At 42.1% G+C, this 18,619-nt stretch overlaps 1 protein-coding gene across 1 annotated transcript in view; it reads left to right on the top strand.

The window, feature by feature from the left end:
• The window catches only part of CCL28 (C-C motif chemokine ligand 28), a 30,395-nt gene extending 22,857 nt beyond the window's left edge, over positions 1-7,538 (top strand). Inside the window, 2 exon segments of the mRNA NM_001032877.1 lie at positions 262-388; positions 7,346-7,538. Coding sequence (NP_001028049.1) covers positions 262-388; positions 7,346-7,538 — 320 coding nt within the window.
• Positions 7,539-18,619: the final 11,081 nt, after the last annotated feature.

Genomic DNA, 18,619 nt, shown 5'->3' with positions numbered 1-18,619 from the left:
GGGGTAGGGTCACAGATTAACAGCATCTTAAATACAGAACAAAATGGAGTCTCTTATGTCTACTTCTTTCTATATAGACACAGTAACAGGCTGATCTCTTTCTTTTCCCCACATCCTGCCCCAAGTCTGTATTCACAAAGTCGTGTTTGCCCCTTGTTTGTGTGGATTAACATTCTGTTTCTCTGAAATCTTTAAAATGAGAACCATGCCAGTGTTCTATAAACTGTAAGATTTAACATTTTCTTTCTTTTCTTCTTTTAGCCATACTTCCCATTGCCTCCAGCTGTTGCACAGAGGTTTCACATCACATTTCCAGAAGGCTTCTGGAAAGAGTGAATACGTGTCGCATCCAGAGAGCTGATGGGGATTGTGACTTGGCTGCTGTCATGTGAGTGCTCTTCAGCCAGGAGGTCTAAACCTGCACAATGATTATTTCCCTGACCATCGAATAACAGGTTGGAAAGGCTTTGCTTGATTACAACATACAAACAGTCATCCAAACAAGGGAGGGAAGAGTAAATATTCTGTCCGTTAGGCCCCAGGCTCCCTGGAGTAAATTCATAGTCTCTCTGTCCGAAGATGTCCTGAGCCCCATACCAGTGCACCATCTACTTCCACCCTGTAGTGCTGTGGTTAGCACTAAACTCCCCCAGTCACCGAAAAGTGTTCATGACTTTCCTCAGCAAAACAAAACCCCAAATAAAAGATGACTCTGTTATATTTCATGGCTTTTAACCTTTTCCAGTGTATGGGTTGCTGTCATTTCTACTTTCTGAATTCATCAGGAGCATATTATAAGGTTCCAAAAGGTAGGCCGTGTGTGGTGGCTTATGCCTGTTATCCTAGCACTTTGGGAGGCCAAGGCAGGGGTTCGCTTGAGACCAGGTGTTCAAGACCAGCCTGGGCAACATGGCGAGACCTCATCTCTACAAAAAACTTTAAAACTAGCCAGGCGTGGTGGCATGCACCTGTAGTCCCAGCTATTCGGGAGGCTAAGATTGGAGGATCATTGAGCCCAGTTTGAGGCTGCAGTGAGCCGTGATCATGGCACTGCACCCCAACCTGGGTGACAGAGTTAAATCCTGTCTCAAAAAACCACCACCACCACAATAATAAAAAGGCAAAAACAGAAGAAAAGGTTCAAAAAGAAGTGTGTAAATATCTATACCTGTCACAGTGCTATATGCAATCCAATCACAAATGCCAATCCAATCTCTGCTTTTGATTCTGTGGTGTTGGCTCATGATGAAACTTCCCAGCCCTGCCCCTGGCTCAGTTATTTTTTTTTTTTTTTTTTTTTTTTTGAGACGGAGTCTCGCTCTGCCGCCCAGGCTGGAGTGCAGTGGCCGGATCTCAGCTCACTGCAAGCTCCGCCTCCCGGGTTCACGCCATTCTCCTGCCTCAGCCTCCCAAGTAGTTGGGACTACAGGCGCCCGCCACCGCGCCCGGCTAGTTTTTTGTATTTTTTAGTAGAGACGGGGTTTCACCGTGTTAGCCAGGATGGTCTCGATCTCCTGACCTCGTGATCCGCCCGTCTTGGCCTCCCAAAGTGCTGGGATTACAGGCTTGAGCCACCGCGCCCGGCCGGCTCAGTTATTAAAAGCTTTGTTTGTATATGTACTTAACATCTCTATGGAGGCTCCAACATCTGAACTGCATTGGTATTTAGTAAATCTGGATTCTGACAACAATGCTGTGAGGAAAGCATAAATGATCTCCCGATCACACACAGGAGAAAGCTGTGACTCAGGTTACACAGTTCACTTGTGTACAGCTCGTGAATTGCAGAAACGGGATGTGAACCCAGGTCTCTCAGTTCAGAACACTGTATACCCCCAATGTCATTCTAAAGCAGTGGTGGGACTAACCATAAAATGCCCTCTCCAAACTCTACTGCATCTGAGTATCAGGCATCTCCCTGGCATGCAGGTTTAAACACCATTTGTGGCTCCAGGTGATGCTAGTGAGTCATTTGGTGCTCCTTTCTTTCGGCTATAAATAAACCCGTTGCTTATCCCTGAGTTCCCGAGTCACTCAGAAACCTTATTCTTTCAGTGAATTCAACAAGTATTAATGAATTAATGATTATGCGCCAGGCACTGTTCTATATGCTGGGGATGCAGTGGTGACAAAATGGGTTCTGTCTGCCTAGAGTCTCCAGGGGACTCTTTATCCAGCTGGGTTCTGCAGATCATCTTATGATTTAAGATGATCTCTGGAACTTGAAATGTATTTTACCCCCTTTCAGAGGGATTTATCTATTATTCAATTTTGAGGAAAAACTGCTCCAAGATAAGGGTTCTTAAAAGTTCAGAGGAAGAGTCTGTAAGATGTCTGTTGATAGACTTTCAACAGGTTAGGGGCTGTGAACTTCCTGAAATTTTTGTGTATGAACCTGTGAGCATTTGTAGAAGGTCCATAGGTTTTATAAGATTCTCAACGGTTCTGAGATCGAATAAAGTTTAAAGATCACACTCAGGGTCAGATGTAGGGGAGGAAACAATTCTTGATCCAAACTTGCATTAAGCATGAGTGTCTTTGTGGGAGAACGGAGAAGACTGATAATTTCCTCAGCATCTCAGTTCAAGCCACCACCTGGCTCCATTGGCTCAGGTGGTTTAGTCATTGGGAACCAGCATCACCTGTGATACTCCAGGGACTATATACCAGTGAGGATTCTGAGGGGTGCTCCAAGTTCCCAACTTCTTTGAAAAACTCCTTGGTATATGTGTGGCTGAGATTCTACCAGTCTTTTATTTAATCTTAAAGAATACTGTTGATAATAGTTGGAGAGTAAAAAGTTCATAGACAATGCATGCATAGACAATGCATGGATAGACAATGCTTTAGGTGGTTAGAAACAGCTGGATATTTGTGTCGAGTGGACACAGCTGCACTAAATCTGTCTGAACCTGCTCCAGTTGCTCTGAGAAATTCCAAATTTTCAGCTCCTCTCAATTCCTTCCACCTCATTGGCATATATCACCTCAGACTTGAAGCTTGAAGCTTGTAAGGGCTCCGATAGGACTCCCAGAAAGGCTTGGAGAAAAAAAAAACAGAGCAAGTTTCTGTGGGTGTATAAGACAGATTCTGGAGGTTATCCAGGGAAGTTATTGGTAACAGGATTTTCAGGGATGTTTCTTTGGGATAAGCAGGTGTCAGAGATCTGAAAGGCATAGGAATGGAAATGATGTTTTGCTGTGATAAGGCAAAATATAATCAGAAACATAAGTCTTCATTTTAAAAAGGACTCAATTTTAACTAAAGAGGTACTAGGAAGCCAATCACCTGGATCCAAAAATATTTACTTTATTCAAGCATAATTTGTAAATTGACCTCTGTGCTAACAAAGCTGAAAAATACAGAGTTGCTATGACCTAATCTCAAATAAAATTAAACTCTGTAGTATTTTTTAACCATAAGTTACGGATCCTCTCTGTTGTGTTTCCTGATGTTCAACATAAATAGATAAAGATTCTCTTGTTTTCAGATTAGTTTAGTATGGAGCATGTCTACATTATCTAAAATGTAGTCCCTTAACCCTGACTGGGTATAAAGACTTTAAGATTTGAGAAAGTATTTAAGATGCAGAAAGCATTGCTAACACTGGAAATATAATTCCCAAATAGCATGTATTACTAATAACAATTAAGTAATATAAATCAACGTACAGTAAACTTATTAGGCTTTTTTTCTTTTCTGCCTAAAAATAGGTCCTTTGTTTTATACCTTATAAATGGTCATTGTAGTTTTTGATGCCTGAGACAGCAGTTTTCTTGTTCAAACTCCTCTACAGTGACTTCATTAATGAGCTTCTGGATGTTTCTGAACATAAATACAGTAAAAAGTTGTTTTTCATGGCCAGGTGCGGTGGCTTACACCTGTAATCCCAGCACATTGGGAGGCTGAGGCGGGCGGATCACGAGGTCAGGAGATCGAGACCATCCTGGCTAACACGGTGAAACCCCATCTCTACTAAAAATACAAAAAAATTAGCTGGGCGTGATGGCAGGCACCTGTAGTCCCAGCTACTCGGGAGGCTGAGGCAGGAGAATGGCGTGAACCCGGGAGGCGGAGCTTGCAGTGAGCCAAGATCGCGCCATTGCACTCCAGCCTGGGTGACAGAGTAAGACTCCGTCTCAAAAAAAAAAGTTGTTTATGTTGGGCAGAGGTCAGAGGATTCTTAATCAAACAGACATTTTTTGTTGTGAGAAAATGTGAGGTTTTTAAATAGAATTATCTGGAAGGCTTGAGTAGTTTTTCAGATGTGGTTGTGAGACGTTGTGTTTCGAGGAATGGGTAAAGAAATAAAGTTTAGGGGATATTAAAGGTATAATCTCTATGGCAGGGCCACCCCTTTACGTCCATCAGACTACCTCCAGCTATCCTCCTGTGGGTTAAGAAAAAAAAAAAATCAGGGATTGGCCTCATGATTTCTTACAGTCAAAACTCTCCACCTACAAACTCACCATTGGGAAGGTGGGGATTGGTGCCCATCAGAATACTATGGAATTGCGAGTAGGGGAAGGAATGTGGAATAGGCCAGCCCCCTTTCCAACATTACTTCATCTCTTTCTATCCTGGTGGAAAATACATGGGATCCAAGTAGAGATTTAAGAAGTTTTTAAACTTTAGGATTCTAAAACATCATAGGATCTCAGATTTGGGAGCTGTGTTCTGGTAGCTGATTTTTTTTCCTGGTTGAATTACATTGGGAGCTTGCGTCACCAGCAATCTTTGAAAAAGCCCACGTGCTAGTTGTTGCGTATTTTCCTATGGTCCTCCACCTCTGTGAATCCTCTGTCTATATCTCTTCCATCTGGTTCTCTCCTTCAGCCCCGGTGCCAATGCCCCTCCCTGAGTACCATCTCTCTTATTTTCATAATGGACTTGAATCCTAGCTCTGTCCTGTGTAACTTGTGGGCTTATCTGCATGTCACTGAAATCTTTTTTTTTTTTTTTTTTTTTTTTTTTGAGACAGAGTTTCCCTCTTGTTGCCCAGGCTGGAGTGCAGTGGCACGATCTCGGCTCACTGCAACCTCCGTCTCCCAGGTTCAAACAATTCTCCTACCTCAGCCTCCCAAGTAGCTGGGATTACAGGTGCATGCCACCATGCCCAGCTAATTTTTGTATTTTTAGTAGAGACAGGGTTTCACTATGTTGGCCAGGCTGGTCTCGATCACCCGACCTCAGGTGATCTGCCTGCCTCGGCCTCCCAAAGTGTTGGGATTATAGGCGTGAGCTACTGTGCCCGGCCTGCATGTCACTGAAATTTTTATCTGCTCAGTTTCTTTCTGACATCACAGGGAGAAGCAAGAGTTTTAGTCCTTTGGAAAGGGTAGGAGCTTCAATGCCAGTTTTTTGTTTGTTTGTTTGTTTGTTTGTTTGTTTTTGTTTCCTACGCAGCAGTGGTACAGCCATGTTTTCTCCTATGATAGCAAACCAACTGACCATAGTGAGAAATAGGTGGTGCTTTTTTTTTTTTGAAGTCTCTGTATCTAATACACATAGCGAATATATTGTTCTCTTATTAAGATGCTCTACTTCTTTCAAATTAATATTCCCCACGTGGTGGCTTTATTATGTTAAAGCTCATTGTTACTTTCCCCCCATTCTCCCCACTTTTCTCCCATTTCAGGAGTCCCTACATTAGCTGATAATGATTCAACTTAGGTCATCTAGAAAAACAGCAGCCTACTCTCTACTCCACCTCTGTTTTTTCCCTGAATAACAGGGTCAGGAGTTTCAATTTATCTGGACACAGAAATACTGTATATGTAGAGCCAGCAGGATTTGTAACATTTGGTAAGAGCTGATGACCCCTCGTGGGGAAATTAGAAGTCACCAATATCTTTTTCAACAAAAAATTCTTCTAGTTACCAGAAACTGTGCGTGCAAGGCCGGGCGCGGTGGCTCAAGCCTGTAATCCCAGCACTTTGGGAGGCCGAGACGGGCGGATCATGAGGTCAGGAGATCGAGACCATCCTGGCTAACAAGGTGAAACCCCATCTCTACTAAAAATACAAAAAATTAGCCGGGCGTGGTGGCAGGCGCCTGTAGTCCCAGCTACTCAGGAGGCTGAGGCAGGAGAATGGCGTGAACCCGGGAGCTGGAGCTTGCAGTGAGCTGAGATCGCGCCACTGCACTCCAGCCTGGGCCACAGAGCCAGACTCGGTCTCAAAAAAAAAAAAAAAAAAAAGAAACTGTGCGTGCTGCCCTAGCATTCTCTCAACCCACTGTGAGAACTTCATATAGAAAAATGAAAATGAACCAGGCATGGTGGTCATGCCTGTAATTCTAGCACTTTGGGGGCTGAGGTGAGTGGATCACCTGAGTTCAGGAGTTCAAGACCAGCCTGGCCAACATGGTAAAACCCCGTCTCTACTAATAATACAAAAATTATCTGGGTGTGGTGGTGCACACCTGTAATCCCAGCTACTCGGGAGGCTGGGGCAGAAGAATCACTTGAACCTGGGAGGCAGAAGTTGCAGTGAGCCAAGATCACACCATTGCACTCCAGCCTGGGTGACAAGAGTGAAACTCCATCTAACCAAAAAAAAAGAAAAATGAAAATGAAAGCACATTCTGAACTGTGTCATAGATCTATATCATATTAAAATGTTAACGAATGCCTAGAATATCTTAGTTTTGTTTTGTTAATTTAAGTTTTAAATTGTTTAAGTTTTAAATTAAAGTTTTGAATAAGGCCTTTTCAAGAAACTTCTAGACTATTCCTCCTTCAAGGAACATATCTCCAGTAGGAGAGATGAGGTGAGTATTCAGATAAAAGACAGCATAAACTAAGTGCCAGAAAAGAGGTAAGTAACTCTCATTGTGGAGAATCAGAGGGGAAAAAGGACAGCATCTAGCTGAGAGAATCTACAAATCCTTACGGATCAGAAAAACCTCAAACAAACCTTAAGGATGTGTTTGAGATGGGCTGTGAGGATGAATTGGCTTTGTTGGGTGAAGCTTGAAGTCAAGGAAGATAATTGTTTTCACTTGGTTTTTATTATCTCTTTTCCTCCTTTCTTCTTCCTCTTTTTTCTCATTCCTTTTCTCCTTCTCCTGCTCCTCATCCAATTCCTTCTTCTCCTCCTCTTTCTTTTAATACTCTCTGCTGATATCTGAGGACCCACAGGCAGCAGTGCTTGTGAAGTCAAAATTGAACCTTGTGGTGCTCAACTTTAGAATTCACTTCATTTCTACACTGAATTCAGAAATTTAGTCTGAATTTAGTCTCTAGGAATACAGTGTCCCAAAGTGGGAGCTGCAGGTAAGTCACTTAGTGGTTATTTATATATATTTTCTATCAGTGACTTTCTTTTGCTTCCCTTTCTAACAGACTTCATGTCAAGCGCAGAAGAATCTGTGTTAGCCCGCACAACCATACTGTTAAGCAGTGGATGAAAGTGCAAGTAGCCAAGAAAAATGGTAAAGGAAACGTTTGCCACAGGAAGAAACACCACAGCAAGAGGAACAGTAACAGGGCACATCAGGGGAAACACGAAACATATGACCATAAAACTCCTTATTAGAGAGTCTACAAATGAATCTACAGAGACAATTCCTCAAGTGGACTTGGCCATGATTGGTTGTAAGTTTATCATCTGAATTCTCCTTATTGTAGACAACAGAACAAAACAAAATATTGTTTTTTAAAAAATGAACAATTGTGTGGTATGCAAATGTAGCCAATAATATACACAACTGGAAGATGAAATGAAAAGATAATGCTGGCTGGGTACGGTGGTTCACAGCTGTAATCCCAGCACTTCGGGATGCTGAGGCAGGAGGATCACTTGAGTCCCGGAGTTTGAGACCAGCCTGGGCAACATAGCAAGACCTCATTTCTACAAACAAAAAAACATAGGCATGGTAGTACTTGCCTATGATCCCAGCCACATGGGAGGCTGAGGTGGGAGGATCACCTGAGTCTGGGAGAGTTTGAGGTTGCAGTGAGCAGCGTGGTGACAGAATGAGACCCTGTCTCTAAAAATAATAATAATAATAATAGTGCTTATCTTCATATAATATTTTAAGAGGAGCATATAGATATAACTTCTCACAACTTTTTAATTATAGTTTTCCAAACTTACAGAGAAGTTAAAAGAATGGTACAATGAACATCTATGTATCTTTCACCTAGATTAATCATTGTTAATATTGTGTCACATTTGCTTTCTCTCTCCTCTCTTTGTATGTGTTTCTATATAAAATATTATAACTTTTAAAATATACCTTGTTTGCTAAACCATTTGAAAATAAGTTGCAAACATCATGGCACTTCACCCCTAGTTTCTTTTTGGTGTTATAACTTGACATACTCTAAAATAAAGACATTTTTCTACCTAATCACATTGTCAGTTTTATACCTAAAAAATTAACAATTTCATCTCATATATTCCATATTCAAATTTTCCCAACTATTTAGAGAGCATTTTATGTAGTTTTTTTTCAATCCAGTAAACAATCAAGGTTGACATACATACTGCAAATAATTGTTATTTTTCTTTAATGTCTTTCAATCTAATAAAGTTCCTCTGCCTTTTTTTTCAATTTTTAATATTATTTTGTTGAGGGAGGGTCTTGCTGTGTCTTCCAGGCTGGAGTGCAGTGGCACAATTTTGATTTTGGCTCACTGAAGCCTCGACATCTGGGGCTCAAGCAATCCTCCCACCTCAGCCTCCCGAGTGTCTGGAACTAGGTGCATACCCACCACACCTGGCTAATTTTGTTTATTTTTTGTAGAGACAGGGTCTCACTGTGTTGCCCAGGTTGGTCTCAACCTTCTGGGCTCAAGCGATCCTCCCACCTTAGCCTCCCAAAGAACTGGGATTATAGGTGTGAGCCACAGTGCCTGGCCTAATTATTTTCTTATAATCAAATTCAGGTTTAATGTTTTTGGTAAGAATTTCCTATGTGAATTTATATACTTATTTTGTCAGTTAGAGTTCATAAATATTAGAGGTTTTTTCTAAATAGAAAAGTGTAAACTAAATATAACTTCAAAACATCTAGTTTGAGTAGCTACCATTGTTTGAATTGAAATTTTCTCATACTGAAAAGAACAAAAAGCCTGCCTTGCTGTCCAGAACATTTTGCCTCCCGCAGTCAGTTCTTGGAGCAGCACTAGTTAGGGGCCCAGAGTTTGGTCCTCTGTGTGGTGATTTTACGCTCTGCCTAAACAAGGAGTCTGCATCTTTTAGCTCCTCTTCCACCCTTCTTACACGTTTTTGTTGTGTTTGGTTTTTTTTTTTTTTTTTTTTTTTGAGACACTATCTCACTCTGTTGCCCAGGCTGGAGTGCGGTGGCACAATCTCAGCTCATTGCGACCTCCACCTCCCAGGTTCAAGTGATTCTCTTGCCTCAGCCTCCCAAGTAGCTGGTATTACAGGCGCCCAGCCACCACACCCCGCTGATTTATGTATTTTTAGTAGAGACGGGGTTTCCCCATGTTGGCCGGGCTGGTCTCAAACTCCTGACCTCAAGTGATCCACCCAACTCTGCCTGCCAAAGTGCTGGAATTACAGGCATGAGCCACTGCACCCGGCTCATATGTTTGAGTTGATACCATTGTGCCATTCCTCTTTTGGCCTCTTTTTTGTCCATAGAGGCTTTGAGATAAGTAAGAGCCCAGTGTTCACAAAAAGCCAATAGAAAGCAGGAGCCACTTTTTCAGGTGGCAGGTGTCCTGGGTCTCCCTGCTGGCTAGTCCCAGGCAGTGGTGTTGCCAGGATGTCTTGAAGGTGATAATGGGACACACAGAAGCACTGAGTCTCCATAGGTTAAAATGCCACCAAAACTGGCCTTTGCCTAATATCCTTCATTGACTATTTAGCATTTAACTTATTTATATTCCTGACATTTCTGCAAGCTTTTTATTTATATTTCCACTTTATGGATGAGGAAACTTGAGGCTCTTAGAGGTAAAATGACTTGCCCAGATCACACAGTAAGTGGCAGAGACAAGCCTTTTAAATAAGAAAAAAAATCATAAAATATGAGTAACTTAAAATAATAAACCACAATTTTAAATTAACCATAATAACCAACATTAATAAAAGTTGAGATACCAAAACACTGGTGTCTAATTCTTTCAACTAATAACTTTAATTATTTTCCATTTTGTTTCTTCTAGTTTGATCTACAATGCTACACAGTTGTTGGGTAGCTATGAATGACAGTAGGTTTACATGATATATTTTAAAAACTGATTTCTTTGCAATGCAAATAATTGAAACTTTGTCTGAAGATAGTGTGCCTCGGAAACCAGATTTTTTTTTTTTTTTTTTGAGATGGAGTCTCGCTCTGTCACCAGGCTGGAATGCAGTGGTGCATCTCAGCTCACTGCAATCTCTGCCTCCTGGGTTCCAGCAATTCCCTTGCCTCAGCCTCCCAAGTAGCTGGAACTACAGGTGCGCACCACCATGTCCGGCTAATTTTTTGTATTTTAGTAGAGACAGGGTTTTACCATGTTGGCCAGGATGCTCTCAATCTCCTGACCTCGTGATCCACCCACCTCAGCCTCCCAAAGTGCTGGGATAACAGGCGTGAGCCACCGCGTCCGGCCAAAACCAGATTCTTAAAGAAATTACATTTTACAGGTTATTGCATGTGCTTAGTAAAACATTATCACTGTTACTGTACTATGCACTATTATTGTACTAAGAGTGAATACTGTTACTATATCATGAGTAAATCACCTGGTTAATCCTTTTAAGTTTTCTTTTTGAAAAGTTACATTTTTATTGAAGTCATATAGGTGTGTGATTAAAAAAATCAAAAGTACAGCAGAATTTATAATAAAAATAACATCCTCCCAGCCTATCCTCTCTATTCCTAGGCCTATCCTTGAGGCAACATCTTGTAATCTTTTTTTCTGAGACAGGGTCTTGCTCTTTTGCCCAGGCTGGAGAGCAGTGGAGCAATCTGGGCTCATTACAATCTTGACCTCTGAGTTCAAGCAATCCTTTTACCTCAGCCTGCCTAGTAGCTGGGACTACAGGCATGTGCCACCATGTCTGTCTATTTTTTTTAATTATTATTTTCTGTAGAGACAGGGTCTCACTATATTCCCCAGGCTGGTCTTGAACTCCAGGGCTCAAGCGATCCTCCCATCTCACCCTCCCAAAGTGTTAGGATTACAGGCATGAGCCACCTCACCTGGCTTTCTTAATCCTTTTAAAAGTTTAAGTTCTAGTGGTTACTTCTGTGATTTCAAATGAAATGCTTAAAGTATCATTTTTTTGCTTATCTCTTCCCTTCTTTCTCCTCATCCTAGTGCTTGATGTTTCATTACAATTATTTTTCTTTATCTCTGTAACTTTCAATAATATACTTGTCTTCCATTTATTAGTCTTTTTTAAATACTTTTTTCTTTTTTCTTTTCTTTTTTTTGATACAGAGTCTCACTCTGTCACACAGGCTGGAGGGCAGTGGCACGATCTCAGTACACTCCAAGCTTTGCCTCACAGGTTCAAGGGATTCTCGTGCCTCAGCCTCCCGAGTAGCTGGGATTACAGGTGTGTGTCAGTACGCCTGGCTAGTTTTAGTATTTTCTGTTACAGGCAGGGTTTCATCATGTTGGCTGGGCTGGTCTCAAGCTTCTGATCTCAAGTGATCCATCTGCCTTGGTCTCCCAAAGTGCTGGGATTACAGGCATGAGCCATCACGCCTGGCTTATGTATTAGTCTTTATGTAAGATGTACATAATACTCCATACTCCTTTCCTTTTCCTCCCATTGAAACTGTCCCTATAAACTTTATGAAATAAATCAGGGAAGAAGAGAGGGTGAGAAACACGTAAATAATCCAAGCTTGCAGCACATTCAGCATTAGTCATTAGGTCAGTTTGCTCGCTGACCCCTTCCTCATAGTTGTTTGCCTATTGCCTCAGAATTACGTGGAGTCTGTTACAAGATTATAGTTCCCCTTAACTGCTCTATAGATAACAGCTTGAACATTATGAAATGTTAAGTTTTCCCTTTGAGACATTCTTTCGGGTCTTGCATACTGATGTCAGCTGGTCTGAAGGACCCTACCAGAAGCTAAATCATCAAAGAACGCAATTTCCATATCCTAATGATTTAATCTCCCTTACCCTGACCAATCAGTGACCCAAATTTTCCAGCCCCTTGCCTTCCATGATCTTTTTAAAAACTCCAGCCCAGAACTCTTCAGAGATTTAGGAATCTTCTCCTACTTCCTGACTCAGCACCATGTAATCATTAAACTCTCTCTGCTGCAAACTCTGCTGTCTCAATATATCAGTCTGTTACTGCACAGTGGGTATATGAACCTCTTGGTCTTATGACACTATCCTCCTATGTTTCATCTTGTGTCACATCAGCTATACTTTTACATTTACATGACTGATGTTGATAATTCTAACTCTGCACCGTAATAATTGTCTTTCCTGTTTTGCTTAGGGCAGGGTTTCACAATCCTGGCACTACTGACATCTTGGGCTAACAATTCTTTGTTGTGGGGCGTTCTCCCATATACTGTAGGTGGGTTAGTAGTATCTCTGGCCTCTACCCACCAGATGACATCCAAAAATGTCTCAAGATATTGTCTCCTGGGGAGGAGTAAAAAAATCTCCTCTAACCCCAGTTGAAAACAACTGGTCTAGAATCTAAGGTAGATTTCAAAATTGAAAACCAATGTAGTCGGAAAAATTCTGAGATGACCCCTAAATTTTCTGCCCTGGTATAGACATACCTCCCAAGCACCAATCTAGGTGCTGCAGTGAAGGTATTTTGCAAATGTAATTAAGATCACAAATCAGTTGACCTTAACATAGGGAAATTATCCATGCGATAGTGACTTAATCACAGGTGCCCTTTCAATTTTTTGAGAGAGAGTTTCGCTCTTATTGCCCAGGCTGGAGTGCAATGGCACAATCTCGGCTCACCACAACCTCCGCTTCCCAGGCTCAAGCGATTCTCCTACCTCAGCCTCCCAAGTAGTTGGGATTACAGGCACACACCACCACACCCGGCTAATTTTTTATATTTTTGGTAGAGATGGGGTCCACCCACCTCAGCCTCCCAAAGTGCTGGGATTACAGGCATGAGTCACCATCCCTGGCCCCAAGTTCTTCATATAGCCTACTATTCTTGCCTTTATCAATTACTCGAAATCTTGAGATAACCACTTGCGCATTTGAAGTTGTTTATAGTTCTAAGATTTTTAAGTAACAGCATTCATGTCAACTGCATTGCTGGGGAGGGCTGTGCCCTTCAAAATGAGTGCAAAATGTCTGTCTCCAGATCCCTAAAAGTGGGCAATGACTTTTTCTATCAGTTAACAATGGCTTTTTTTTTTTTTTTTTTTTTTTTAGCTTTCTTTCTGTTTCTGATGAGTGCTTCTGTTTCTGGCTACCTTGGGTTGGTAGATGAGTTTTTACTCCTTTTAATAGGAGGACTATTGGCCGTGCACAGTGGCTCACGCCTGTAATCCCAGCACTTTGGGAGACTGAGGTGGGTGGATCATGAGGTCAGAAGTTTGAGACCAGCCTGGACAACATGGCGAAACACCCTCTCTACTAAAAATACAAAAAATTAGCTGGGCGTGGTGGCAGGCACCTGTAATCCCAGCTACTCGGGAGGCTGAGGCAGGAGAATTGCTTGAACCTGGGAGGTGGAGGTTGCAGTGAGCTGAGACCACACTATTGCACTCCAGCCTGGGCAACAGAGCAAGAGTCCATCTCAAAAAAAAAAAGAAAAGAAAAAGACTATTGTAGCTTTCAATTTAATCTGAATTGAAAAAGATCTTCCAGGCCAGGCACAGTAGCTCAATTCTGTAATCCCAGCACTTTGGGAGGGCAAGGCGGGTGGATCACCTGAGGCTGGGAGTTCGAGACCAACCTGACTAACATGGAGAAACTCCGTCTCTACTAAAAATACAAAATTAGCTGGGCATGGTGGTGCATGCCTGTAGTCCCAGCTACTGGGGAGGCTGAGGCAGGAGAATCACTTGAACCCAGGAGGCGGAGGTTGCAGTGAGCCAAGATCGCACCATTGCACTCCAGCCTGGGCAACAAGAGCAAAGCTCCGTCTCCAAAAAAAAAAAAGAAAAGAAAAAGATCTTTCATTTTGTAGAAAATGGATTTTCTGGGTAATGCCATTAAACTTCACTATTTCAATCCAAATTGGGATGGCTAGCAGACAATCTAAAATGCTTCATTCACTCATTCTATGAAGCATAACTACAGAATGAGAGAAAGAGGACAAAGATGACCTAAATGTGGTATTAGTACGCATCCCTGTGAGATCTGAATTGTTTTTTTGTTTTTTTTTTGTTTGTTTGTTTTGTTTTGTTTGAGACAGAGTCTCACTCTTTCACCCAGGCTGGAGCGCAGTGGCTCGATCTCAGCTCACTGCAAACTTCACCTCCTAGGTTCAAGCGATTCTCCTGCCTCAGCTTCCTGAGTAGCTGGGATTACAGACTTGCACCACCACACCCGGCTAATTTTTGTATTTTTAGTAGAAATGAGGTTTCACCATGTTGGTCAGGCTGGTCTTGAACTTCTGACCTCGTGATCCCCCCACCTGGGCCTCCCAAAGTGCTGGAATTACAGGTGTGAGCCACTGCACGCGGCCTTGAATTTTTATACTATCACAGAATAAATAGAACTATGACATATGTTTCACAATTACATAGCTAATTCGATGTTCTTTTGACAATTCTAGCACATTTCTTTTACAATGATAAAATCATTGTTTCTCTCTGGTAAATGTGGGTGACTCCAAGTTCATTCCATCCTAATGCCATGCTTATGCTCTTCCTCACTATTCCTGACAGATAATTGATTAACTGGCATATTGAAGCCTCTATATATTCTTGCCATTCTACCTCTATATAAACTTATCAAAACAATACAGCATCTCCTTTCTTCATCCAGGGTCTAGCACATAGTAAGACCTCAGTAAATATTTATTGATAAATATATGTAGGCAAGTGACATCTTATTTGCTCAATTACAATGAAAACAAAACACCACAGAGCAGTCATGCACTCTTGAGATGACCAACTTCTACAGAAAAATGAGAAGGCTACTGAGGGTTAAATTCTGCCAAGACCTGGCCTAGGAAACTATGTTAAATTAAGCCGGTGTGACTGGGCTCCAGTGTTTCCAAGCTGTTCCTAATATCAGACGTTTCATGCCCTCAGTCTGTCTATAAGACAGACTTATCTCTATTTCTGCTCATTTTTCTCCCAGGCCATAATTAAATGCATCAGTGAGTTACAAAACCTTTGCACAGTAGGTAGGACAGGAGAAATGGCTTCTGGAAGCCCAACTTTGCTAAACGCAGGCCACAGTGAAGACAAGTGGCACAATCTGTGAGAAAAGTCAGTTTTGGAAAGAATGTGGGAACACAGTGGCCTTGGAGATTATAAAAGATGAAGAAAAGAGGTGATGCCCTGTTGATTCTTTATTTGGAGAGTTACCCTGGATCAATCAGAAGGGCTAAAATTTAAAAGATAAAAATATCAAGTGTTAGTCCGGGCGTGGTGGCTCATGCCTGTTATCTCAGCACTCTGGGAGGCCGAGGCAGGTGGATCACCTGAGGTTGGGAGTTCAAGACCAGCCTGACTAACATGGAGAAACCCCATCTCTACTAAAAATACAGAATTAGCCGGGCATGGTGGCACATGCCTGTAATCCCAGCTACTCGGGAGGCTGAGGCAGGAGAATTGCTTGAACCAGGGAAGCGGAGGTTGCAGTGAGCCGAGATTGCACCACTGAACTCCAACCTGGGCAAAAGAGCGAGACATCATCTCACCAAAGAAAAATAGTAATAATAAAAATAAAAATTAAGAAAATCAAGTGTTAGTAAGGATGTGAAGCAACTAGAACTTTTATATGCGTGAGAGGAGGTGCAAATTAATAAAATCATTTTGGAGAACTCTCTATCACTATCTAGTCATATACCTATGCTATGACCCAGAAATTCCACACGTGGGTATTAATAATATCCAGTTAAGTGAATATGTTCGTCAAAACACATGTATAAGAATGTTCAGGCTGGGCATGGTGGCTCACACCTGTAATCTCAGCACTTTGGGAGGCCAAGGTGGGTGGATCACCTGAGGTCAGGAGTTCAAGACCAGCCTGGCCAACATGGTGAAACCCCATCTCTGCTAAAAATATAAAAATTAGCTGGGCATGGTGGTGAGTGCACCTGTAATCCCAGCTTCTCAGGAGGCTGAAGTAGGAGAATCACTTGTATCTGGGAGGCTGAGTTTGCAGTGAGGAAAGATCACACCACTGCACTCCAGCGTGGGCAACAGAGCAAGACTCTGTCTCAAAAAATAAAATAAAAATAAAATAGAATGGATAAATTCAAAATATTATATGCATATAGTGAATATAACATTTGGCTGGGCATGGTGGCTCACCCTTGTAATCCTAGCATTTTGGGAGGCCAAGTTGGGTGAATCAGTTGAGGTCAGGAGTTTGAGACCAACCTGACCAACATGGAGAAACCCTGTCTCTACTGAAAATACAAAAATTAGCTGGGCATGGTGGCACACACCTGTAATCCCTACTACTCGGGAGACTGAAGCAGGAGAATCTCTTGAACCTGGGAGGCAGAATTTGCAGTGAGCTGAGATTGCCCCACTGCACTTCAGCCTGGGTGTCAAAGCAAGACTCTGTCTCAAGCAAACAAACAAACAAAACAAAAAGAATATAATATTTGTGTTCATGAGAAAGGACATCTAAAGGATACGAGTCCTCTTCAAGGACTCATGAAACAATACAGATGTATCTCACAAGCATAATGATTATAGAACAAGACCAGATACAAATAAGCCAGTATTAGTTATTGCTACAGTTAGCTATGTTTGTCCCCCAAAGCTCATATTGCAATTAGATCCCCAATATTGGAAGAGGGGCCCAATGGGAGGTGTTTGAGTCATTAGGGCAGATCCTTCATGAATGGCTTGGTGCCATCCTTGTGGTATTGAATACGTTCCCACACTACTACTAATCTGGAAAGCAGGTTGTTAAAAAAAGAGCCTGGCACCTCCCCCACTCTCTTGCTTCCTCTCTTACCATGTGATCTGCACACACTGGCTCTCCTTTGCCCTCCACCATGAGTGGAAGCGGCCTGAAATCCTCAACAGAAGCAGATGCTTGTGCTCTTGTACAGCCTGCGGAATGGTGAGCCAACTAAACCTCTTTTCTTTATAAATTACTCAGCCTCAGCTATTCCTTTATAATATAAATAGACTGAGATAGTTATCCATTAACATATAACAAGTTACCCCAAAACTTAGTGACTTAAAACAACACATATTTATTATCTCATAGTGTCTGTGGATAAGGAATTTGGGAGTGGCTCAGCTGGATGGTTTTGGCTCAGGATCTCTCATGAAGTTGCAGTCACAATGTCCACAGGGGCAGCAGGCATCTGAAGACTTGACTGGGGCTGGAGGATTCCCTTCTCAGATGGCTCACTCACATATTGTTAGAAGGAGGCCTCATGTGGGTCTCTCCATGAGCTGTCTGAGTATTCTCACAACACAGCATCTGAATCCCTCAGAGAAAGTGATCCAAGAGACAGAACAAGGAGAAAGCCTCAGTGTTTTTATGACCTAGCATTGGAAGTGATTCATCCTGTCTCTGTAGGTTATACAGACCAAATCTGATACCATGTGGGTGGGGACTACACAATGGCGTGAACACCAGAAGTCAAGGATCACTGGGGACAATTTTGGAGGCTGGAATCATCCATTCCACACGTTTCTGTAAAGTACAAAAGCAGGTGAAACTAAGCTATGCTGTTGGTTAAAATAATGGTTAATCTGGGGAGAGGGCAGTGACTGGAAGGAGGCAAGAGATGGGCACTTGGGAGTGCTAGTAATGTTCTGTTGCTTGACATAGGTGTAGTTATATGACTAAATTCATCAGGCTGTAACTTATATGTTCCTCCATGTATATTAAACTTTGATAACTTAAGCAGATTAAGAAAAAGGAGAAAAGAAAGAGAGAAAGAAGCTGGGCATGGCGGCTCACTCCTGTAATTCCAGCATTTTGGGAGGCCAAAGGGGGCAGATCAATTGAGACAAGAGTTTGAGACCAGCCTGGCCAACGTGGTGAAACCCCATCTCTACTAAAAATACAAAAATTAGCTGGTTGTGGTGGCAGGTGCCTGTAATCCCAGCTACTCAGAAGGCTGAGGCAAGAGAATCACTTGAACCCAGGAGTCAGAATTGGCAGTGAGCTGAGGTCACGCCACTGCACTCCAGCATGAGCAACAAAGCGAGACTCTGTATCAAAAAAAAAAAAGAGAGAGAGAGAGAGAGAAAGAGAGACAAAGGAAGAGAGAAAAAGAACTCTGGAATACATCCAGAGGACATGGGATTCATATTCTATGAATGGAAAATCAGACCTTCTCAAGAAGGTGCTTAGCCCAGTGGCCCAGTGACCCAGTGCAACATAACTCAGAAGGAGAAGGGAGGTCCTGATCCATTTGACTGATCTAGGACACAATACATTGGCAGCTGTCTTATTATTAACCCAGGTGCCATAACTTCTTGAGTATATAAACAGGTAAAGATATTAGAGGAAGCAGGAGTAATAAAATTTAGATGTCTGCAATATTGC

Source organism: Macaca mulatta, chromosome 6 (genome assembly GCF_049350105.2).
Source record: "Macaca mulatta isolate MMU2019108-1 chromosome 6, T2T-MMU8v2.0, whole genome shotgun sequence".
Taxonomy (NCBI): domain Eukaryota; kingdom Metazoa; phylum Chordata; class Mammalia; order Primates; family Cercopithecidae; genus Macaca; species Macaca mulatta.
The sequence above is the reverse complement of the archived record's forward strand: the minus strand, read 5'-3'. Positions and strand labels throughout refer to the sequence as shown.